Source organism: Hypanus sabinus, chromosome 19 (assembly GCF_030144855.1).
Source record: "Hypanus sabinus isolate sHypSab1 chromosome 19, sHypSab1.hap1, whole genome shotgun sequence".
Lineage (NCBI taxonomy): Eukaryota > Metazoa > Chordata > Chondrichthyes > Myliobatiformes > Dasyatidae > Hypanus > Hypanus sabinus.
Genome location: NC_082724.1, coordinates 61,809,698 through 61,836,638, shown reverse-complemented (window position 1 = coordinate 61,836,638; position 26,941 = coordinate 61,809,698). Strand labels below are relative to the sequence as shown.

Genomic DNA, 26,941 nt, shown 5'->3' with positions numbered 1-26,941 from the left:
AATGGACAGAGAGGGACCCAGTCCTGTCTCAAGTCAAGACTTTCCTTTTACAAGATCAGCCCGGAGTCGTGGAAGGAGAGGAACTGAGGCCTTATGCCAAACTCAAGACCGAACTGAGTCTGCAGGATGGCTGCATTTTCTGGGGGGTGGGGGAGGGTCATCGTGCCTCCCCCTGGCCATTCACAGATCATGGAGGAAGTTCATGAGACTCACCCGGGGTGTCTCGAAAGAAAAGCCTTGCAAGATCCTGCATCTGGTGGCCAAGAATGGATCAAGATTTGGAGAACAATGTGAAATCATGCACGCAATGTCAGACCATTCAGAACATGCCACCACCAGCTCCTTTGCACTCATGGGAGTGGCCAGTCTACCCTTGGTCTAGGCTACATTTGGACTTTGCTGGGCCCTTTATGGGGCAGATGTTTCTTGTAATGATAGATGCACACTCTAAATGGATGGAAGCTCACATCATGAGCAACATCACAGCCCCCTCAACCATAGACAAACTCAGGCAAGTGTTTGCAGTCCACGGGTTGTCTGACTCTCTGGTCACTGATAATGGCCCAACGTTCACCAGTGAGCTGTTCAGTGAGTTCATGCGGCAGAATGGCATTCGGCACATTCGGACGGCCCCTTTCCACCCAGCCTCAAATGGTTTGGCTGAGCGGGCTGTTCAGACAGTGAAGGAAAGCCTGAAGTGGATAACAGGGGTCTCTCTTAGTACCCAGCTTTCACGTTTCCTATTTAAATACCTCCTCATGCCATAGACTGCACACACTCCAGCAGAGATGCTGATGGGGTGTAGGCCCAAGTCAAGATTGGACCTGCTGGGCCTGGACATGAAGGCAAAAGTGGAGAGAAAGCAGGAAAAGCAGAAGGACGGACATGATCAACATGCGCGAGAGAGACGGTTAGAACCGGATGACATGTCTATGTGAGAAACTTCAGCAGTAGCAACAGTCAGCAATGGCTACCTGGGGTTATTCTTGAGCAGAGTGGTCCATTCTCCTATGTTTGTTAAGCTGACTGACGGGGGTGTTTTCCGCAGACATCAGCACCATGTGCACCTGTGTCACGATACAGGCTCAGAGGTAGACAGTTCCATGGAGTTTCCAATGGTGAGACAGACTACTGGGGAAGCATGTCCACCAGTGACTTTGCCGGAGACACTGGCAGAGGGGGCAGAGTCCCCTGAAGAGGGTGGACATTCTCACATGGACACACAGACCACTCTCATGTCCCCAACACCAGATCCATCCAAAACATCCTCACCAGCAATGACTGCTAGATCGCAGCAGCCTTGCAAACCACCTGACAGACTGAATCTTTCATTGGATTTTTTTGTTGTTGTTAGATTGAATGTTGAATTTGCCACTTTTTCAGGTGTTTTGTATTGGTAACCTTTTGCTAATGATACCACTGGTTTTATTTCCCAGTTCTTCTATATTTGGGAAATGTTGGATTTTAAAGGCGGATGCTGTTGTAATGCGAGTGTTATTAACAGTAAGTTAATACTAATACTAATACTAATTGGTAATGAGGCTGGTTCCGGGGTCAGCAGGGTTTTACTCCAGGTATGCATCGTATATAGTTCCACCACCCATGCTGCACGAGGTACCTGAAAGCCTCATAAATATCATTTGCTGTCCCGGATAAAGATGTTCTTTTGGTGAGTGGTCCTTTTTATAAAGTAGAAGTTACCACAATTTCAATCTTGAATTAAAAATACATGAATTCCCAGGGTGGAAATAGTTAAGCCAAAGGGGCATAATTTTAAGCTAATTGGAGGAAAGGATAAGGTGTACGTCAAGAGGTAAATTCTTTACTCGAAGAGTAGTGGGTGTGTGGAATGCCCTGCTGGGGGTGACGGTAGAGAGAGATACATGAGGGGCATTTAAGAACCTCTTAGATAGCCACATGGAGGAAGCATCAGATTGCTCTTAGAGTAGGTTAAAAAACTTAGCACATCATGGGCCAAAGGGCCTGTACTAACCTGAAATGTTCCATCTTCTTCTAAGGATGAAACAGACACTTTACCTTCCATCTTCCCTATGTTATAGCTTCCAATGAGTGAGAACATTTTAAGCCCTTAGACACGGTATTCTCAAAGACATTGAACCAGATCAAAGAGGTTATTCGATGTCTCCAGTAGCCCACACAGCTCCAATCAAACTCATGTAAAATCAAGAAATAAAAACACATTTTTTGACTAGACATCTTGCTGCCTTCCAATTTCAACACTGGTTTCAATAATTTCAAAGAAGAGTTCTCTTGTTCTCACTTAAGCCTTTTCTGTCCTGCTTTTATGTTCCTCTATTAGACCCATGAACGCCACACACACACACACACACACACACACACACACACACCCCCTCCCCACCTTTTGCTTTACTATTTAATCACACTTTCAATCTAATCTATCTCATCAGACACTTTCCATTTTGTTCTGTTCTCATGAGGAGCTTTATCAAATGCCTTCTGGAAGTATCATCCAACAACATGCCCCCAAATCAATAGTCTACACTATTAGTCTCTTTATAAAAGTCATATATATTCATAGAACTATATGGATCAGAACCAAGCCCTTTAGCTTAAATCATCCATATGGAGCAAGTTGCCAATTTGAACTAGTCCCATCTGCCTACACCGGGCCTATATCCATCTACTGTACCTGTCCATGTGTCTTTTAGATGTTGTAACTGTACCAACTTTTCCTCTGGAAGCTCAATCCATATACTCACAATGCTCTGACAGAAAAAGTTGCCCCTCAAGTCCTTATAAATCTATCCCCCTCTCACTTTAAATTTATGCCCTTTTCTGCCCCACCCTCCCTTCTAATTAAATGACTAAACAAAGAAAATCATCCACAAAATAGGGTAGAAACATGACATTCACAACCATAAAGTAAAAAAAGTGGTTTTACTGAAAATGCATATTCAAAAATTCCATTAATTTCATAATTTAATTTTGGTCCCTTGTTCTTGCTTAAGAGCAAAAACAAATAAAATTTAAACAGACTGTTTCTTTGGAAAGTTTGCATAATGATAATTAAGAAAGATACAATGGATGTATGACAAGTTTCTGCTGGATTTTCCATTGCGCTGTCAAATGGACTGTAGAACATGACCACATAAATTTCTCTGAACTAGCTGGACTAAGGGTTTGAGTTGAAAAATAATTCAATAACTACTCAATTCACTGACAAAGTCACACTTTACAAAAGTTTCCATTCCTACAAGGAAACAATAAAAATTACAATTCACAGACTTTTCAATCATGGGTCAGTATTTAATAGAATGTAAAAGAGATGCACCAATGTAAATCAGTGGACAATTATAGGGAGCAGTGGCTCATAACTACTACTAATATAATATGCCTGTGTACGACAACCTAACCACTCTCTCCTCTGAGTTTCACACACATAGCCACAATTATCAGTAACATTCTATTCTAAGACTTCTGCTTTTCTAGTCTGTCCATTAACAGAACTGAGTTAGTTGTACTATGACTTGCCAAGCACTAGTAGCTATTTTTAAGGCTTCATTTCCACAACAGCAAAATTACATTGCCATGTTGACACTTGTCAAATGTAGGTTTTCAATTATGGGTTGTGGTATAACAATCAGGAATTACTCAAATTCTACAAAGTCAATTGCTTAAGAGCTTCCTACCTTAATATAGTTATTCAGAACTGGGTACACTCGGTACATTGCCAGATGCAGTGAGAGGAAGGTCTTGAAAGGGAATGTGGTCATAACAACATGTGTGACTTCTGGGAAAGAGAATATTCTAAAGCCAAACTTCTCAAAAAGTTTGACCAGTTCTTCAGATGGCTTCTCATCACCTTCACTCAGGATGGTCCCTGCTATATATCTCAAACTTTCTTCTGGAACCTGGAAAAATAGAAGAACTTCAGGTTAACTCCTTATAATACTTATATAATCAAAATTCAAAAATGGCATTTCCATCAAATGTAACCACTGATGCAAGCAATGCTAAAAATAAGGATGTATTGCAACATATGTCGTTCTCATTATCTGTAATTCTGCATACTCTTGAGCTTGGTTGTGCATCACTGGCAAACATGGCATGTTCCCCCAGAATCCTCTCCAGATGTCTCGTGAATTCTACTTGCCAAGAGATGAGTTGTATCTGACGTGTGTGCTGACAAGCAATCAATAGTTGATGTCAGGGTCAAAATGAGGGTTGAGATTAGAAGCACGGGTGGGGGGTGGTGAGAGGGAGTTCAATCAAGAGAATAGGTAACTGTGTGGCCAGAGATAGGTTCTGGAGTAGAGGCTTGGTGAGTGGCTAGTTGGGTCACGTTCCATGAGTCTAGAAAGTAGGTGGTAGTACAGCTGTGATATGATCCACACTGAGCTCCTGGAGCTAGAAAGAAGGAAGGAAGGGTTGCATGTCATTTTAATTCTGTTTTCCACTCCCTCACTGACTTGTCTGGTCTCAGGCTTCTCAACAGAGGGGTGTGAAAGAGATAGAGGATAGAGAGAGATAGAGAGAGAGAGGATAGAGAGATAGGGTAGAGAGAGAAGTAGATAGAGAGAGATATAGAGAGAGAGAATAGAGGGTAGAGAGAGATGTAGAGGATAGAGATAGAGAGAGAGAGGGTAGAGAGAGCGAGGATAGAGAGAGATAGAGAGATATAAGAATAGAGTGAATGAATGGTCAGAGAGAGGGAGAGAGGAAGAGGGAGAGTGAGAGGGAGAGGGAGGGAGGGAGCAAAAGAGAGAGAGAGGCAGAGAGACAGACAGACAGAGACAGATACAGAGACTTTGCTTGACTACAGGTTTGACCAATAAGCTTAATTTGAACAACAACATTAGTTTCTGTGTTGAGCAGTTATATCCAATTACAGACTATCCTGTTTGGAGAACATCAGGAAAAAGCAGTTAACAATATAGATCTGAAACATGGAGACTTTCCTACCCTCAGTGTATGGTAAATCTTTGGATTTCTCTACCCCAGATATATGTGGAACCTTAGTCATTGAGCTCATTCTAAACAAAAATCACTAAGTTTCTGAATATTAAAATCAATCTATATAGAGATAATTAAGGAAAACAGGCCTGAGGTAGAGCAGTCATGATCCTAATGAATGATAGAGTAGGTTTGAAGAGCCATATGTCTTACTCCTGCTCTTAATTTTTATGATGGCCTTCTTAACTTTAATCCAGCAGTTTACGGGTTTCTCTAGGCTATTTTCATTTTTAATCAATATCTGTCACACTTCTTTTTTTGTTATATCCTAACTTAGGTGGTCCTACAGCTTTGGACACAAATATGGATAACGATTCTGCAGAATAAAAGGTACCTAGAACCTTACGCATTGCTCAAATAATATAATTTAATTACTCAATTATATACTTCGCATATCACGTAAGATGGTAGTGGATTGAGGCATTTTGATTTATGTCCATGAAGTTTTCAACTTCTTTTAAGTCTCTGGGTACTTGTTTTAGAAGATATATCCAAAATCCTTATTCATAAATTTCCATTCAGCAGAACATAAGAAAAATGCACCATTTGTGTTAACAACCAACACAACCCAAGGATGTGCTAGGAGCAGCCTGCAGTGTCACCATACATTCTGGCATTGACATAGTATGCCCACTATGCTTGGCAGAACAACTCAGAACACAACAAATCAGAATTATTTTTTGTGGAAAAACAGGAATCTTCCCTTCCCCGAACCATTGAGATAAAAACAAATCATCACGAAGATATGGGTTAATATTTTGGATAAAACATTTTTGATTTAAAATGTAAATTTCAATGATGTAAACATAGAAATGAAGCTTCTAGAAGTAGCATCTGCAATAAGGCTGAATTAAACATAAAACAACACAACATGACTGCCTGAGGTACTCCTGGATTAAGGATTGTGGCTCTGGCATTAATTCACTTCCTTTACACTGTTGGCTCAGTAACTCTTCTTTAAATAGTGAGTGATGATCTCCCTTCTGGCAAGCAGTGAATGTAACTCAATAAAAATTTATCCGAAAGTGTGACCTTCACTTCGTATCTTAAGAAGTTCTGTAATGCTGTAAACTTTCTAGTATGACAAATCCAGTTGGTGGTAAACATGCAAGACTAAAATGCAGTGTCTGAAACAGTCTATCCTGGCTGATTTGGGTGGTTGAGAATTATAAGATTATGTATTCTTAATTCATGGTACTTTAGTATCACTGCGAGGCCAGTACAGTTCTCATTGACAATCAAATACAGATAAGGGAAGTGGGGGTAAAGTTAGGGCTGAAGTAGTGTGCTAGCAAAAGTCGATAAATAAGATGAGATTTCAATAATAGTTTGGAGGTTTTACAATCACTATTTATGCTAATTTAAAATTTAATTCTCTGAATTTGAATGTCCCTACTGCTGTAGTGGGATTTGAATCTTGATACCAGATCTATCCAATCCTCTAGATCACTCATCCAGTAATTGAACTATGACACCATTACAAGGAAACCTAGAACAACTGCATTCAAATGCACAAATACCTCTGTGAAATGGTTTCACATATAGGAGAATGCCACACAAGTCCACTCATTCTGTAACAAATCATTACAAAGGAAGTAGGGTAAGATGAAAAGCCTTTTATTCAGGAGTTTGAATGGATTCAATAGACAGCAATATGGGGTCTAGTGGTGCACATTACATTGAAAAACCAAGGGAAGCTCATAGAGAAATGCAATAAAGAGACCTGCAAAGCAGTGCATCACGTGGAAAACAATTCTGAGAAGGAAATATTGCCAAGGAAGTCACCATGCAATAATAAAGATTCAACTCTACATGATTTCTGGCCTGTAAACTGATTGCAACACGATCAATAAATCTATATCCACAAATCAGTTTGGATTCTGTTTTGTTCTTTACACTATAATTAAGTCGGCAAACTCCACAGACTCATGAATCAATTCTGCATTTTAGTACTGACACACACTTGTCCTGCTGATCTTTAGGACAAATGAGATCGAACACCCATCTGGTAGAGTATTTTGAAATCAATAGATACATACACTTCACTTTAAGAAATGTAGTGTCAACAAAATATGTAAATAATCTATATAATTATAGTGATGTTGAAAATGACTACAAATTAATCTGTTCTTAATGAAATAAATCATCTAAGCATTACTACGCAGTAGGAATAATCACCAACACAAACATTAATGGGATTGTCGAGTAGTAAAAACTGTACGTTTTGTTGGATATGGGTTTAGATTTGTCCATGACATGCAGCAATTAAATAAAATCTATTTTATTTCATTCCAATTTCATTTATTTCTCTTACATTTTTATTTTCTCTCAACCCAAAACTCAAATTTGATGTTAAGAGGAAACATAATAGTCTGTCAAGAGCTTGATTTGGGTGGCACAGTGTAAGACTACTTGAAATGTAGCCACCCAGTGCCAGTGATCTGGCTTTGATCCTGATCTCTGTCCAGTGCAGTCTGCATGAAGTTTCGAAGTTCTGTATGGTCTTCTTCTGGGAGCTCCAGTTTCCTCTCACATCCTAAAGACGTATGAACTGGTAGATTAATTGGGCACTGTAAATTGCTGTGTGTGTGAAAGTGACTGGTATACTCTGGGTAAGTTGATGTGAATGTGGGGAAAATAAAAATGAGTTTTGTGTAGAAACACTGGAAATAGATACTCAATGGCTGCTGCAAGACTTGGTGGGCCAAAGCGCCTGTCAAAGTGCGCTATATCATCTATTCTGGAGTGACATCCTCAAAGTTCACGCACAGAACAAAATAGATGGTTTTATGAAAGCCTGCTTACACCTTATTCTCTCAAAGTTTTGGGAGCCTTTTCTGGAATGCCAGTGGTATTCCACAGGGGTCGGTGTTAGGACTGCTTCTTTTCAAGTTATATGTCAATAAGTTGGATGACAAGTTTGCAAATGGTACAAAGATAGGTGGAGAGGCAGGCAGTGCTGAGGAAACAGGGAGTCTGCAGAAGGACAGGTTAAGAGAAAAGACAGGTGGGATACTGAGGTAGGGAAGAGTATGGCCATGCACATTGGCAGAAGTTATTATAGATTAGTTTCTAAATGGGGTGCAAATTCAGAAATCACATGTTTAAAGGGACTAGGAATTTCTAGTGCTGTATTCCCTAAAGATTAACTTGCAGGTTGCATTGGTAGTAAGGTAGACAAAAGCAATGTTTGTCAGGAAATGTAGAAGAGGCTTGACCCAAAAGGAGAGCTGCAGAGACGATTCAGTGATGAACAATAACTGTAATAATAGACTTCAAATACAACAAGCCACAAGGGGCCACAAAACAAGAGAACAGATACAAAACACCACAGGCAACAAGGTAACCGAAGGCTACGAGCAACAGATTGAGGCTAGCCCTCATTCAATGAGTGAACAAGGACTGTGGATGAGAGCTGGGTTAAAATGATGAATTAGAAACGAGTGGTAGGTGACTTCTATTAGCTGTGCAGGCCTGACAATGTTAGCACACACCTCAATAATAAGCAAATGCTTCGAGAGACTGGTCAAGACCTACATCTGCAATGTACTGCCACCCACACTGGACCTCCTACAATTTGCCTACCAACACTACCAATCGACAGCTGACCCAACAGCCACAGCTCTACATACCGTCCTTACACATCTGGAGAAGAAGGATGCTTATGTGAGAATGCTGTTGTTGGACTATAGTTCAGCATTCAACACCATAATTCCATCCAGGCTCGACAAGAAGCTCAGAGACCTCGGCTTTCTCTCTAACGTATAGCTGGATCCTGGACTTCCTGTCAGATCGCTGGCAGGTGGTAAGAGTGAGCTCCCTCACCTCTGCCCCTCTGACCCTCAACACAGGAGCCCCTCAAGGCTGTGTATCAAGCCCCCTCCTTTACTCTCTGTATACCCATGACTGTATCGCCACCCACAGATCCAATCTGCTAATTAAATTTGCTGACAACACTACACTGATTGGCCTAATCTCAAATAATAATGAGGCACCCTACAGTGAAGGAGTCATCACCCTGAAACAGTGGTGTTGAGAAAACAACCCTCAACGTTGAAAAAACAAAGGAGCTGGTTGTGGAGACAGGCTAACCCCTATTGACATCAATGGATCTGGGGTTGAGAGGGTGAACAGCTTTTACGTTCCTCGGCATAAACATCACCAAATTTCTCACGTGGTCTGTACATACAGGCTGTGTAGTGAAAAAGGCACAACAGCACCTCTTTCAAATCAGACGGTTGAAGAAGTTTGGTATGGGCCCCCAGGTTCCAAGAACTTTCTATAGGGGCACAATTGAGAGCATCCTGACTGGCTGCATCACTGCCTGGTATGGGAACTGTACTTCCCTCAATTACAGGACTCTGCAGAGAGTGATGCAGACAGCCTAGCACATCTGTAGATGTGAACTTCCCTCTTTTGCCCAGAGGATATTTGGAGACATGAGTCACTCCAACCACAAACTGTTCCAGCTGCTACCATCCGGTAAATGGTACCGCAACATAAAAGCCAAGACCAATAGGCTCCAGGACAGCTTCTTCCACCAGGCCATCAGACTGATTAATTCATGCTGATGTAACTGTAATTCTATGTTATACTGACTGTCCCGTTGAACATAATACATAATATTTATTATAAATTAATATAATTGTGTGGCGGTCCACACACATGGGACTCGAACTGCCTTTGGGAGCTGCAGGCAGACACACGGCCCACTCGGGGTGGGCCTTCCGGGGACGGTCTTCCCTTGGGAGGGAAGATTTAAGTGCCTGAGTTTGTATCAGTAAAGTCACTCCGAGTTCAGCTCTCTCTGCCTCCATGTGTTCCTTTTGTAGCGCTTTGAGCGCGACTACATTGGTGACCCCAATGTTCCAGACGGCATCTGGAACCAGCAACTCTGCAGCCAGCCATGAATCCAAGCAATCCGCACAGCGCGGTCTCTCTGAAGCTTCTGACTTTCTGGGCCACTCAGCCCAACGTTTGGTTCGAGCAGGCTGAGACCCAATTCAATATCAGAGACATTACAGCCGACACCATGCGGTACTACTACGTGATCAGCGCGCTTGACCAGGAGACGGCAGTCCGGATCATCGACTTCCTATGCCAGCCACCAACGGAGGACAGGTACACTAAGCTTAAGGCGCTCCTGATACATACCTTTGGACTTTCCTGCCACGAACGGGCTGCAAGGCTCCTACACATGGACAGCCTGGGCAACCGCACGCCATCCGAGCTCATGAATGATATGCTGGCGCTCATAGACTGCCATAAGCCGTACCTTTTATTTGAACAGTTGTTCCTTGAGCAAATGCCAGAGGACATTCGCCTCTTTCTTGCAAGTGAGGATTTTAGTGACCCACGCAGGGTCGTGGCTAAAGCAGACGTCCTTTGGCAGAGCAAGCAATGCGGAGCAGCCTCCATGGGCCTAGCCATGATCACGTACCCCAAAGTCCAGACCCCGCAACCAAAGCCGCTGAGACCCACGTGGGGAAAAGACAAACGTTCGGAACAATGGTGTTTCTATCACCAAAGATGGGAATCAGGCACGTGCTGCTGCGGTCCACCGTGTGCTTTTCCAGGAAACGCCGGAGCCCGCCGTCGCTAATGGCTATGATGGCTGGCCACCGAGGCAGCCTCCTGTACCTCTGGGACCGACACACCGGGTGGCGCTTCCTGGTAGACACCGGGGCCAAAGTCAGCGTATTGCCCCTCCCCCCCCCGAACATGGACACTTGTAACGCGGTCCCAGGCCCTGAACTTACTGGCGCAAATGCCACCAGTATTCAGATGTACGGCCTGCGAACTATCGCACTCCATTTTGGGTCCAGCCATTTCACTTGGACTTTCACGTAGGCAGCAGTGTCACAGCCACTACTAGGGGCAGACTTCCTGTGGGCCAACTGCCTCCTGATTGACTTGAAAAGCTGGCATTTGGTCCATGCCGAGACGTTCCAGACTTCCCAGCTCGGAGAAGCCAAGCTACTGGCCCTCCACCTGGATTCCGTGACCCTCTCGGGTAACAGATTCCCCTCCATAGTCATCCCACAGTTCTCCATGGCCGACCCCAAACACAACGTGCAGCACCACATCCCCACACAAGGACCGCCGCTGCATGCCCGAGCTCACAGGCTCCCACCCAACAAGCTCCACCTCGCCAAGGAGGAGTGCCGTAAGATGGAAGAGATGGGAATCGTACGCTGCTCAGACAGCCCATGGGCATCCCCGCTGCACATGGTGCCCAAGTCTGCAGGAGGATGGAGGCCCTGCGGAGGCTACAGAGGCTCAACGATGCCACAACCGCTGACAGATACCCGGTACTCCACATCCAGGACTTCACGGCGAACCTGCACGGAATGACCATCTTCTCCAAAATCGACCTGGTCAGGAGATACCATCAGATCCCAGTGCACCCCGACGATGTGTCCTCATCATCCCGTTCGGCTTGTTCAAATTCCTGAGGATGCCTTTCGGTATCAAGAATGCAGCCCAAACTTTCCAAAGGCTCATGGACTCAGTGGGACGCAGCCTGGATTTTGTTTTCATTTACTTGGACGATATCCTGGTGGCCAGCAGTCCGCACCAAGAGCACGTGGCACATTTGCTCCAGCTGTGCCAACACCTGACCAACTACAGACTGGCAATCAATCCGGCGAAGTGCCAGTTCGGGCTGACGAAGATCGACTTCTTGGGCCACAGAGTCAACCGACATGGCGCAGTTCCCCTACCGGACAAGGCCCAGGCCATCTGCCGGTTCCCCAAGCCCAGCACGGTCAAGGGCCTGCAGGAGTTCGTAGGGATGGACAACTTTTATCATCGGTTTGTGCTGGTGGCGGCCTGCATCATGAGACCCTTGTTCCGCCTAATGGCCGGCAAGGCCAAAGAAGTGGCATGGGACGCGGAGTCCACGAAGACGTTCGAGCTGGCGAGGGCAGCCCTCCTCGTGCACCCGAGAGTCTATGTACCCACGGCACTCACAGTCGACGCTTCCAACACAGCAGTCGGCAGAGTCCTGGAGCAGCTCGTTGAGGACCAGTGGCGACCACTCGCTTTCTTCAGCCGGCGCCTACGGCTACCAGAGGTGAAGTACAGCGGCTTCGACAGAGAGTTGCTAGCGCTCTACCTGGCTGTCCAGTATTTCCAGTACTTCCTCGAGGGAAGGGAGTTCACCGCGTATACGGACCAAGGTATCGGACCCATGGTCGGCTCAGCAGCAGAGGCACCTGTCCTTTATTTCAGAATTCACCACGGACGTCCACCACATCGCAGCGAAAAACAACATCGTCGCCAACACAGTGTCTCACCCCTGCCTCCACTCAGTAGGCATATTGTCCTCAGGAATAGACTATGCAGCACTGGTGGAAGCACAACGGTTGGACACCGAGATCCCGGCTTACCACACCTCTGTTTCGGGGCTCCAGTTGGAGGACGTCTCCATCGGCCCGGCAGCGGATCGACTCCTGTGTGATGTGTCTACTGGCAAACCCCGACCCATGGTACCAGCGGCATGGAGGTGCCGGGTGTTCGACACGCTGCACGACCTGGCCCACCCGTCCATCCGGGCGTCCATCAATCTGGTAGCGGACAGATTCGTCTGGCACAGTTTGAGCAAACAGGTCGGACACTGGGCCGGGACTTGTGTACACTGCCAGACCGCCAAAGTCCAGTGGCACGTGAAGGCTCCCCTCCAGCAGTTCCAGCTGACACACAGGAGGTTCCAACACATCCACATGGACATCGTCAGCCCCTTGCCAGTCTCCCGGGGTGCCAGGTATATCTTTACAATGGTAGACAGGTTCACCAGATGGCCGGAAGCCATACCGCTTGCAGACATGTCCACTGAGTCCTGCACCAGGGTGCTCATTGCAAACTGAATCACCAGGTTCGGCCTCCCAACGGACGTCACCTCCGACAGAGGGGCGCAGTTCACGTCTGGTTTGTGGACAGCTCTGGCGTAGCTCCTGGGCACCCAGCTGCATCACACCACAGCGTACCATCCCCAGTCCTACGGTTTGGTAGAGCGATTCCACCGGCATCTCAAGTCAGCCCTGATGGTGTGCCTCAAGAGCCCCAACTGGACAGATGAGCTTCCCTGGGTGCTACTGGGCATCCGCACAGCCCCCAAGGAGGACCTGGGCACCTCCTTAGCGGAATTGGTCTACGGTGCTCCCCGACAGACCCGGGCAAGTTCGTACCAGAGGCCCGAGGTTCGGACGAAACTCCAGCAGCGGTGCTAACGAGGCTGCGGAACAAGGTAGGGACCCTAGCACCGGTCCAGGCAGGGTTCCACACCATCCTTCACTCCTAAAGACCTCCGAGACTGTGAGTATGTTTTTATTCGCAGGGGCATGCGCAGGTCACTTCTACAGCGGCCATATGAGGGACCCTTCAAGGTGATCCTGCACAACGGAACCAAGTGTGTCATGGAGGTGGGTGGCCGGAGGGACAGGAGGGGAGATTTAAGTGCACAAGTTTGAATCAGTAAAGTCATTCTGAATTCAGCTCTCTCTGCCTCCATGTGTTCCTTTCATAGCACTTCACACGTGACTACAATTGCACATTTAGACGGAGACGTAACGTAAAGATTTTTACTCCTCGTGTATATGAAGTATGTAAGTAATAAGGTCAATTCAATTAATTTCAAGAAGGCTATAATATAAAAGCAAGAGGGTAATGCTGAGGATTTATAAAGCATTGGTCAGACTGCATTTGGAGTAATGTGCGCAATTTCGGGCCCCTTAAGTAAGGAAGGATGTTCTAGCATTGGAAAGAATCCAGGGGATGTTAATGAGAATGATCCCAGGAATGAAAGGGTTAATGTATGAGTAGCATTTGATAGCTCTGGGCTTTAGAAAAATGAGGGGGGATTTCATTGAAATCAATCAAATATTGAAGAGCCTAGATAGAGTGGACATGGAGAGGATGTTTCCAATAATGGAGGAGTCTAGTACCTGAGGGCACAGCCCCAGAATAGAAGGATGTCCCTTTAGAATAGAGATGAAGAGGGATTTCTTCAGCCAGAGGGTGGTAAATTTGTGGAATTCATTGCCACAGATGGCTGTGAGGCCAAATCACTGGGTATATTTAAAACAGAGGTTGATAGTTTCTGGATCAGTAAGAGTGTCAAAGGTTACAGAGAAAAGACAAGAGAATGGGGTTGAGTAGGAAAATAAATCTGCCACGATTAAATGGTGGAACAGACTCAATGGGCTGAATGGCCTAATTCTTCAACTGTGTCTTATGGTATCACTTTTGAGATCCATGTTCCAGTATACCAGATCTTTCTGCCTGACCTATTTTAGCACGTTTCTCTAAAGAGTGTATGGTATGTTTAACATTCACCTAGGCCACTAGTATGACTTCACTAGAGAGAAACCAAGATCCTTACTGCCATTTCCACAAGCAAACTGGAAAGTAAAATCACTAAAATTTGAAGAGTTAATACAATGCACAATTTTTACTGCTAATCTTTGTAATTGATCATTTAGATGGTCATTGATTGAGAATCAAGTTAATGTCATCGGCGAATGTCATGAAATTTGTTTTGCAGCAGCAGTACATTGCAACATATGACAATTAAAAATAATAAGAAGTACAGGTATATATTTTAAAATAACTTAAATAAGTAGTGCAAAAAGAGGGAAAAATATTGAGGAAGTCTTCATGGGTTCACTGTCCATTCAGAAATCTAATGGCAGAGGAGAAGAAACTTTTCCTGAAACGTTGAGTGTGCATCTTCAGGCTCCTGTACTTCCTCCTTGATGATAGCAATGAGAAGAGGGCATGTCCTGGGTAATGGGGGTCCCTATAGATGGATGCTACCTTGAGGCATCACTATTTGAAGGTGTCCTAAATGCTGGGGAGGCTAGTTGCCATGATGGAGCTGACTGCATTTACAACTTTCTGCAGCTTTTTCCAGTCCTGTGCAGTGGCCCCTCCATACCAGACAGTGATGCAGCCTGTCAGAATGCTCGTCACAGTACATCTGTAGAAATTTCAGAATCAGAACCAGGTTTATTATCACCCGCGTGTGCCATGAAATTTGTTAACTTAGCAGCAGCAGTTCAATGGGATACATAATTTAGCAGAGAGAGAGAGAGAGAGAGAAATAATAAATAAGATAAAACATAATAAATATACAAGTAAATCAATTACATATATTGAATAGATTATTTTAATAAGTGTGCAAAAACAGGAATACTGTATATTTTAAAAAAAATTGAGGTAGTGTCCAAAGCTTCAAAGTCCATTTAGGAATCGGATGGCAGAGGGGAAGAAGCTGAATGCTGAGTCTGTGCCTTCGGACTTCTGTATCTCCTACCTGATGGTAATAGTGAGAAAAGTCCATGCCCTGGGTGCTGGAGGTCTTTAATAATGGACGCTGCCTTTCTGAGACACCACTCCCTTAAGATGTCCTGGATACTTTGTAGGCTGGTACCCAAGATGGAGCTGACTAGATTTACAACTTTTTCCAGCTTCTTTCGGTCCTGTGCAGTAGCCCCTCCATACCAGACAGTGATGCAGCCTGTCAGAATGCTCGTCACCGTAAAACTATAGAAGATTTTGAGCGCACTTGTTGACATGCCAAATCGCTTCAAACTCCTAACAAAGTATAGCCACTGTCTTGCCTTCTTTATGACTACATCAATGTGCTGGGACCAGATTAGATCCTCAGAGATATTGACACCCAGGAACTTGAAGCTGTTCACTCTCTCTACTTCTGATCCCTTTATGAGGATCAGTATGTTTTCCTTTGTCTTACCCTTCCTGAAGTTCACAATCAGCTCTTTCATCTTACTGATGTTGAGTGCCAGGTTGTTGCTGCGGCACCATTCCACTAGTTGACATATCTCGCTCCTGTACGCCCCCTCATCACCACCTGAGATTCTACCAACAATGGTTGTATCGTCAGCAAATTTGTAGATGGTGTTTGAGCTATGCCTAGCCATAGTCATGTGTATATGTACAAAGAGTAGAGCAACGGGCTAAACACACACCCTTGAGGTGCGCCAGCATTGATCATCAGCGAAGAGGATATGTTATTACCAATCCACACAGACTAGTGTCTTCTGGTTAGGAAGTCAAGGATCCAATTACAGAGGGAGGTAGAGAGGACCAGATTCTGCAACTTCTGAATTAGGATTGTAGGAATGATGGTATTAAATGCTGAGCTATAGTCGATGAACAGCATCCTGACGTTGGTGTTTGTGGTGTCTAGATGATCTAAAGCCGTGTGAAGAGACATGGAGATTGCGTCTGCCATTGACCTGTTGTGACGATAGGCAATCTGCAAAGAGTCCAGGTCCTTGCTGAGGCAGGAGTTCAGTCTAGTTATAACCAACCTCTCAAAACTCATTGTTTCATCACTGTTGATGTGAGTGCTACCGGGCGATAGTCGTTAAGGCAGCCCAACATTATTCTTCTTTGGCACTAGTATAATTGTTGCCTTTTTAAAGCAAGTGGGAACTTTTGCCTGTAGCAGTGAAAGGTTGAAAATGTCCTTGAATATTCCTGCTAGTTAGCTGGCACAGGTTTTCAGAGCCATACCAGGTACTCCATCGGGACCTTTTGCCTTGGTGACACACCAATTCTCCTCAAATTCCTCATGAAATACAGCCAGATGCTATGCATTCTTTGTAATTGCATCAATATGTTCCGCCCAGGATAGATTCTCAGAGACACTGACACCCAGGAACTTGAAACCCTACCCTTTTCCCTTCTGATCCCTCAAAGAGGACTGGTGTGTGCTCTCTTGACTTACCCTTCCTTAAGTCTTCAATTAATTCGTTGGTCTTACTGACATTGAGTGCAAGTTTGCTGCTACAACACCACTCAACCAGCTGATTAATCTCGTTCCTGTACGCCTCCTCATCACCATCTGAAATTCTGCCAACAAAAGTTGTTTCATTGGCAAATTTATAGGTGGTATTTGAGCTGTGCCTACCCACACAGTCATGAGTGTAGAGAGAGTAGAGCAGTGGACTAAGCACGCATCCTTGAGGTGCACTAGCGTTGATTGTCTGTGACAGACAGACAGACAGACATACTTTATTGATCCCGAGGGAAATTGGGTTTCGTTACAGCTGCACCAACCAAGAATAGTGTAGAAATATAGCAATATAAAACAATAAATAATTAAGGAGATGTTACTTCCAATCCATACTGACTGTGGTCTCCAGGTGAGGAAGTCAAGGATCCAGTTGCAGAGGGAAGTACAGAGGCCCACATTTTGGAGCTTTTCGATTAGAACTGAGGGTATGATTATGTTGAATGCTGAGCTGAGGTCGATAAACATTAGGAAGGATTTCAGGAAGGGGGCAATGCACGAGCTCTTATTTAAATCAACAGTGCTGGTGTCAAGAGGATTGAGAGTTTCAAGTTCATAGGAGTGGACATCATCATCAATAACCTGTCTTGTTGACATCATGGACAATAAAGCTCACCAGTGCCTGTACTTCCTCAAGAGGCTGAAGAAATTTGGCATGTCCCCTTTGACATTCACCAATATTAACTGATGTACCATAGAAAGCATCCTATCGAATGCATCACAGCTTGTCATGGTAACTACTCAGTCCATAACCACAAGAATCTGCAGAAAGTTGTGAACACAGCTCAACACATCACAGATGTTTATACTTGCATGGAGATGGTTTATACTTCTCACTGTCTCTGTAAAGCAGCCTGCGTAATCAAAGATCCCACCTACCCCGATCATTCTCTCTTCTCCCCCTTTCAAACAAGCAGAAGAAACAAAAGCACATACTGCCAGAATCAAGGTCAGTTTCTATCCCTGCTATTATAAAGCTATTGAATTATTGCCTGGTACAATGACTCTTGGGCCTCACAATTTATTTCATTAAGACCTTACACCTTACTGTTACCTGCAACACTCTTTCTCTGTACTTTATGATTTTATTCTGCACTCCGTTACTGATTTACCTCAAAGCACTGTTGTAATGAATTAATTTGTATGAACAGTAAGCAAAACAAGTTTTTCACTGTACCTTTTTATCAGTTTACCAAATTTTAGATTATACTGTATGTTCTATTTTGTTTAACACCATAAGATATAGGAGCAGAACTAGGCCATTCAGCCTAATGAATCTGTTCTGCCTCTCCATTATGGCTGAATTATTATCCCTCTCAACCCTATTTATCTGCTTTCTCCATGGAACCTTTGACATCCTTACTAATCAAGAACTTATCAACTTCTGCTTTAAATATACTGTACCAAATGACCTAGCCTCTTCAGTCGTCTGTTTCCCCCCAGTGATAATCTAAATGAGATTCTGATCAACCTTCATTTTTAAATGGTTGAAGACTATAAATCAGGTTTTAGATTTCCTGTCTTTTCATAACAAATTACATCAAGACTAATGTTGATATTGCTGAAAAGTCTTCATTGGTGGCTGGACTTCTACCATATCCTGAATAGAAATATTCAGTTGTAAATTTACTTGTAATATCTTAATATTTAAAAATGATCAATCTTTGGCTCTATTGCTGATTATTTTTGCAACAATTACAGGAAAGAATCATTACCTATTATTGAAGATTTAAACAGTTCTTTTATGTTTAATAATCAGAGGATAAAGAAATTAAAGTTCCTATTTTAACTGTACATTTTAGAATTCTTAATGTATGAGACACCCAGGACATGCCCTCTCTTCATTGCTACCATCAAGGAGATGGTACAGGAGCACGAAGACACATTCAGGGTTTTAGGAACAGCTTCTTCACCTCTGCCATCAGATTTCTGAATAGACAATGAACCCATGTACACTATCTCACTATTTATTTTTCCCTCTCTTTTTGTACTACTTGTTTAATTTAATTATATATGTTTTCATTGTAATTTATAGGTTTCCTTTATTATGTATTTCATTGCACTGCTGCCGCAAAACAACAAAATTCACGACATCTGCCAGTGATATTAAACCTGATTCTGATTCTGAGACAATAAAATATTCAAAGTTCAAAGTAAATTTACATATATCACCATATGCAACCCTGAGTTCATTTTCTTGCGGGCATACTCAATAAATCTGTAATAGAGTAATAACCATAATAGAATCAATGAAAGGCCGCACCTACCAGTGAGAAAAAGACAACAAACTGTGCAAATACAAGAAAGAAATAATAATCATAATACAAAAGCAATAAATATCTAGAACATGAAATGACGAGTCCTTGAAAGTGAGTCCATAGGTTGAATCCATAACCTATGAGTCCATAAGAATGATTCAGTGATGGAATGAGTGAAGTTATCCCCTTTAGCTCAAGAGCCTGATGGGTGAGGGGTAATAACTGTTCAAACGCGGTGGTACGGGTCAATAGACAATAGGTGCAGAAATAGACCATTCGGCCCTTCGAGCCTGCACCGCCATTTTGAGATCATGGCTGATCATCTACTATCAATACCCGGTTCCTGCCTTGTCCCCATATCCCTTGATTCCCCTATCCATAAGATACCTATCTACCTCCTTCTTGAAAGCATTCAGAGAATTGGCCTCCACTACCTTCCTAGGCAGTGCATTCCAGACACCCACAACTCTCTGGGAGAAGAAGTTTTTCCTTAACTCTGTCCTAAATGACCTACCCCTTATTCTCAAACCATGCCCTCTGGTACTGGACTCTCCCAGCATCTGGAACATATTTCCTGCCTCTATCTTGTCCAATCCCTTAATAATCTTATATGTTTCAATCAGATCCCCTCTCAATCTCCTTAATTCCAGCATGTACGAGCCCAGTCTCTCTAACTTCTCTGCGTAAGACAGTCCAGACATCCCAGGAATTAACCTCGTGAATCGACGCTGCACTTCCTCTACAGTCAGGATGTCCTTCCTTAACCCTGGAGACCAAAACTGTACACAATACTCCAGGTGTGTCTCACCAGGGCTCTGTACAAATGCAAGAGGATTTCCTTGCTATTGTACTCAATTCCCTTTGTAATTAGCCTTCTTCACTGCCTGCTGCACTTGCTCATTCACCTTCAGTGACTGATGAACAAGGACTCCTAGATCTCTTTGTATTTCTCCCTTACCTAACTCTACACCGTTCAGATAATAATCTGCCTTCCTATTCTTACTCCCAAAGTGGATAACCTCACACTTATTCACATTAAGGCTCCTATACCTACTTGCTGACAGAAGTAGTGAGAAGAAAGTGTAACACCTGTGTAGCACTTGTCTTATCTCATATGACTGGTCACCGCACTCTTTGAGAAAAATCAAATTACATAGGTGTTAGCTGATATCAGAAGTTCTAGGTATCCAGAAGGAAGCAGTGAATAGAAAACACACTTTAGAGATAAGTATTGTTTATTTAAAAAAAACAAGATATACAAAGTATTTACATGAGTAAGAACAATCTAAAATTCCAACATTCTGTTTAGGTTCCAAATCTCAGATATCAACAAAAACAGAATTCCTTATTAGTTCAAATCAGTGATATTCATTAGAATAATCCTTGTTACTCCAACATCTCTAACTAATTAGATCTAGTGTTATCCACAATTTAAAGATTTACAGACCAAGCTTTCCTTTTTTTTCCTATTAGTTAGAAAACTAATTGAATTCCTATTCTTAAGTATTGTGGTTAACTTCAGTTTCAGTTCAGGTCAGTATGTCTACAAACTCAAATTCAAAAATTATACATCTGTACAGCTTAACTCTTTTCACAATTCTCCAAAGTCACAACTTTTTAACAGAGTAATTCTTGTCCAGTAACTTATCAAAGTCTTTGCAAACATAATCAGTTCTGGCAGAAAATCAAATTCAGATCCTTCGAACGAAAATAAACATATATGTCCAACCATATTAAATCCTCTATGTCACGAAACATTTCGTTCCCACACTGGTTCTTCACCTTGGGTAGCTCACCATTTGTTTCTTGTTTCGTTGAATGAAATATTAGTTGATCATCCACAGAAAGTCGATTCACAATGTTAACACAAAAAAATCCTGACCAAATCCCTTAGGGTGATTTAACAATTAATTCCCGGTTACATGGTAGAGATCTTGGACATTCATCTCTGTCGATTTGTCTCATTATTGCTGCTTGTTACAGCTGTAGCTTCAATAGATCTTTTACTGTTATTGTCTCTCCATCAGGGGTTTCACCCTGAGGTTTTCAAGTAGGGTAGAAATACTCACTACTAATTCCACTTTTAATAGCTTCTATCTTTAGTTTCCAATAGTTTGGTGCGTTTCCACATTGCATCAGCCTTGCCTCATTCTCACATAGCTTTTTTTCCAAGTTCTTTTTTTAAATTTGGTAAACCGCATTTTCACCCCTCCACAAGCGGAGCTTTCAACATTAGATCTTTGGGTTTAATTAACCTGGGTTACAAGAGCATGTCCTGTTAGGGTTCCTGATGATGGAGCTACTTTCCTGCTACAATGCTCTGTGTGGATGTGCTCAATAGAGCACATCAGTTTTGAAATGCAGATAAAGTTCCATTTCTTAACAGGAAGGAGCAGATTGGCATGTCAAAACGGAATAAAGATTTACTAACAAAATCTGGCCTCTGAATTCCAAAAGTTCATCATCCTCTGAAGAAATTTTCCTCATCTCAGTCCTGAATACTTAGTCCTTATTCTTAAACTGTGCCTTGAGTTCTAAATTCCGGCAGGAGAAGCACCCTCCCTGCATCTAACCTGCCAAGTCCTTTAAGACTTTTCTAAGTTTTAATGAATCTCTTCCAATTTTTCCAAATTTTTGAGAAAACAGCCTGTATAATCTCCTTTCACACAGCAATCCTGCCATATCCAGAATCTTCACTGCACTCTCTTTATAGCTTGTACATCCTTTCTTGCATGAGAAAACCAAAGCTAAATACAATTCTCTTTATGTAGTTTCATCCTAACATAATTGATGTAAGACGTCCTTCTTGCAATAATCCAACTCCCTTGCTTAAAAAGGCTAATAGAACAATTGTGTGTTGCACCTGCATGCTGGTAAAAAGTTATATATGGAGAAGCACATCTGTGTTACTATTACCCAGCCTCACAATGAGATCCACACCAACTTTAGCCACTCCCTTCTATATCCACAGGCATTTTTATTGTCTGTTTCGATATTACATACACATTTTCTCACAAAATCAATGTTCTCCTTTCTTATGAGCTTTGTAGTCTTTCAATACCCTGAGATTGAATTTGACAAAATATAGACCGGGAGCAGTTAGTTTAGGTAATCCTACATTTGACAAGTGGGAGTCATTTTAAGGTAAAATAAAGGGGGAAAAGTAGGGCCATCTGGGGACCAATCTGCATGGAGTTAGAGGAAATAGGTGAAGTTTTAAATACAGTAAATATGCTCAACTTCATTCATTGTGGACACTAACTGCACAATTCAGGGAAGTGGGGCTGAAATTCTAGAACACGTTAGCAATACAAAGAAGAGGTAAATGTGGCTCAATCCTCAGGGCCTATTGAGATGTATTTCATGAAGGTAAGGGAGGATATTGCTGGGAGTCTGACAGAGAGTTTTAAATTTTGGCTGGCTTTAGGCAAGATACCAAATGACTGAAGAACAGCAAGTGTGGTATCCCCTATTCAAAAAGGACATTGAGGATAAGCCAGTCTATTATGGGCTTGTGAATCTAATGTCACCGGTGTAGAAGTAAACAGGAAATATTCTTAAAGGTGGAAATAATCTACACTTGTAATGTTAGAAAATTCTAAGGTAATAAAATGTGTCAATGAAGGCAGTGTGATTGATGCATACTAAATGTGCGTCATTAAAGCCTTTAACAAAATCTTGCATGAAAAACTGGTCAAAGGTTAGAGTCTATAGAATTCAGGTCAAGGTGGATCCAAGACTGGCTTGGTAATAAGAGACAGGGTCACAGTGGAGGATTGTTTTTGTGTTTGGAAGCCTGTAACAAGTTGTATAATATAGGAATCAGTGCTCAGATTTTTACTATTTGTTATGTACATGAACAATTTGGATATGAATATAGGAGGTATGATTAATAAGTTTGTAGACACAAAAATCTGTGGTGGTGTTGATAACAATAGGCTACAGGTTGATTTTGATCAGTTAGTTAAATAGGTAGAACAATGACAGATGAAGTTTAATCTTGATATGTGTCAGTTGATGCATATTAGATGGACTTATAAAGGTAGGGCATATGTAATGAGTGGTAGGACCCCAGGCAATATTGATGGACAGAGGGACCGAGGGACCATGGTGTACAAGACCAAGGATCCCTGTAGGTGGTAAAAAAGGCATATGTAAAAGGCCTTCATCAGCCAAACACAGAATACAAGAGCAGAGAATTCTTGGTACATCTTTATGATATAGCTGCAGAACTGTGTCCAGTTCTGGTTGCCTGGGATGGGATGTTTCAATTATGCAATGAGGCTGGACTCGGCTGGGCTTGTTTCTGTTGAATCAGAGGAGGCCAAGGAGGGTGGGGGCAGAACCTGATGTATATACAAATGTATGAGGGTATAGATAGTTTCATAATAGAAAACATCTCTTCTTTTCAGAGGTATCTAAAACTACAAAGCATTAGGTTAACATAAGGGTGTAAGAGGTTTAGTCGGGATCTGAGGAGAACTAATGAGTGTCCTCCTTCTTCAAAGAAAGGGACTTCCCTTCCTCCACCATCAGCACTGCCCTCACCTGTACCTCTTCAATTTTGCATACGTCTGCCCTCACCCCATCCTCCTGCCAACCCAGCAGGAATAGGGTTCCTCTTGTCCTCTCCTACCACCCCATTGACCTCTGCCATAACTCACCATAATTCACCATAACCTTGCCATCTCCAACAGGATCCCACAACCAAGCAAGTCTTTCTCTCCCCACCATTTTCTACAGGTTTCCAACTTGTAGTCCATGGACCCCTTGCTTAATGGTATTGCTCCATGGCATAAAAAAAGTTGGGAACTCCTGATGTACATGATGGTCAGCAGAGGTATATTGGGCCAAAGTACCTGTTTTTGTGCTGAATGGTTCTATGACTTCAGAACACAGCACTCTAGATTATCTCACGAAAGACAAAACTGTTAAAAATACAATGAGTCACATAGCTAATACATTTCATCCCTGTGAATTCTCATTTTTAATTTATCATTCTAAATCAACATTCCATTTTCACCTCATACAAATTTAAAGTAAGCTAACTTCAATATTGAAATGAATTCCAAGTCATTCAATGGCGGTCATCTTGTTAGCGAATGTACGGTCACTGTAAAATAAGATTGATGACCTCAGGCAAAAGCTGCTGTATCGGAGGCAATGAGGCAAATCTCAGCTGTTTGTTGCACTGAAACTTGCTTAAGTGTGGATACACTGGATGCAGTGATACGACCAAAAAGTTTTACAGTTTTCGGAATGGATCAAACTGTGAACTCTAGTAAGGAAAGAGGTGGCGGTGTGTGCTTTTTAGTCAATTCCCATGGGTACACGGACATTGGGATTATGTCAAATTCTTGTTTCCCTCACTTAGAGCAACTAACAATTAAATGTAGAGCATTCTATTTGCCTCGGAGTTCTTATACATGATCCTGACTGTAGTGTATATACCAGCAGCGGTCAATTACAAGCAAGCACTCGCAAAACTGCTCGATGTTGTCTGTAAGGAAGAAACAGCTCATCTCAATGCAATTCAAATTATAGTCAGCAACTTTAACCAGGCTTGCTTGAAGAAAACCCTGCCCAGTTATCACCAGCACATAACCTGTTGCACCAGAAGTCCCAACACACTAGACCATTGCTACAATACAATAAAGAATGCCCTTCACTCCTTTCCGAGACCACATTTTGGCAAGTTGGATCATTTGGCTGTATTCCTGTATACAGACAGAGTCTAAAAAGCAAGGCTTCAGAGATCAAGACAACTGAGAAGTGGTCGCAGGAGGCTGAGGAACAGTTACAGGATTGCCTTGAATCAGTGAACTGGGCCACTACATACTTTATTAAAACAACTCTGAATGAGTATGTCCACATGAAATCACTCAGCATTTTGTCCATTCAGAAGCCTTGGATGAATAATGAAATCCAGAATCGGCTAAGATCCAGATCAGAGGCATTCAAGTCTAGAGATTAAGAATGCTACAAGAGGTGCAGGCGTGATCTCTGAAAAGTCACCTTTTGGGCAAGGTAGAAATTCCCAATTAGACAAGAATCAGTGAGGGATGCTCAACAGCTATAGCAGGGTTTGAATCCCAAAACCTCCTACAAAGTTACACCTTATGACATAGGGGACAGTACAGCTTCACTTCCAGATGAGATCGATGCTTTTCAATCCTCGCTTTGATCACCAAAACAGGGAGGAACCATCGTGCTTCCCCATGTCTTCCAACGACCCTTTTGTCTCAGTATCTGAAGACAAAGCCTTCAAGAGAGTGAATCCAAAGAAAGCATCCAGTCCAGGTGGATACCTGGCTGAGTACTGAAGACCTGTGCCAACCAACTGGCTGGTGTATTCACAGATATCTTTAACCTCTTGCTCCAGCAGTGTGTGGTACCCACCTGCTTCAAGCAGGCTTCAGTTGTACAGTGCCCAAGAAGAGTGTGGTAACCTGTCTAAATGACTATCAGCTAGCGGCACTTACATGCTCAGTGTTGAAGCATGTTGAGAGGCTGGTGTTGAAGCACATCAGCGCTTATCTGAGTGGCGACTTGGATCCTCTCCAATTTGCCTACTGAAGCAACAGGTCTACAGCAGATGCCATCTCACTGGCTCTTCACACAACCCTGGAACATCTGAACAGCAAAGATACATATATCAGGATGCTGTTTATCAATTACAGTTCGGCATTTAACACCACCATCCCCTCAAAATTAACCAGTAAGCTCCAAAACCTGGACCTTAATACTCCCTTGTGCAAGTTGATCCTGGATTTTAACACTTATAATCCTTAATCAGTTCAGATTAGCAAAACCATCTCCTTCACAATCTCGATCAGCACAGGAGTACCACAGGGATGTGTACTTACCCCCTGCTCTACTCGCTTTACACTTATGACTGTGTAGTTAAATACAACTCCAACACTATACACAAGTTTGCTGATGACACCACTGTTATTGGCTGCATCAAAGGGGATAGTGAATCAGTATATAGGAGGGAAAATGAAGACTTGGCTGAGTGATGTAATAACAACAACCCCTTACTCAATGTCAGTAAGACCAAGGATCTGATTGTAGACTTCATGAGAGGGAAACCAGAGGTCCACGAGCCAGTAATCATCAGAGGATTAGAGGTGGAGAGAGTCAGTAACTTTAAATTCCTAGGTATCACTATCTCAGAGGACCTGTCCTGGACCCATCATATAAATATTATTTGTAAGAAAGGACAACCGTGCCTACTTCCTCACGAGTCTGCGGAGATTTGGCATGTCATCGAAAACCTTCACGAACTTTTATAGATGTGTGGTGAAAAGTGTATTGACTGGCTGCATTATGGCCTGATATGGGAACAACAATACCTCTGAGTGGAAAACCCTACAAACGGTAGTGAATTCGGCCCAGTACATCACAGGTAAAACCCTCCCCACCATTGAGCACATCTACATGAAACATTGTCGTAGAAAAGCAGCATCTATTATCAAAGATCCTCACCACCCAGGCCATGCTCTTTTCTCGCTGCTGCCAACAGGTAGAAGGTACAGGTGCCTCAGGACCCGCACCATCAGGTTCAAGAACAGTTACTACCCCTCAACCATCAGGCTCTTGAACAAAAGGAGACAACTACAATCATTTAAGGACTCTTTTATCTTGTTGTTTCATGCTCGTTATTTACTGCTATTTATTTATTATCTGCATTTGGAGTTTGTTTACCACATACAGTTCATGATGTTTACAGTTATTGGTCCATAGATTTGCGAAGTATGCCCGCAGAAAAAGAAACTCAGGGTTATATGTGGTGACGTGTATGTACTTTGATAATAAATTCTACTTTGAACTTTATTCTGAAGATTTCACCATAACTTTTTATTAC

The 26,941-nt window shown here is 42.8% G+C and overlaps 1 protein-coding gene across 1 annotated transcript in view; it reads right to left on the bottom strand.

Moving 5' to 3' along the window:
* Positions 1-26,941, bottom strand: part of LOC132377975 (testis-expressed protein 264 homolog) — a 440,098-nt gene that overhangs the window by 394,749 nt on the left and 18,408 nt on the right. The window contains exon 2 of the mRNA XM_059944541.1: positions 3,672-3,893. Coding sequence (XP_059800524.1) covers positions 3,672-3,893 — 222 coding nt within the window. The remainder of the gene's footprint in view (positions 1-3,671; positions 3,894-26,941) is intronic.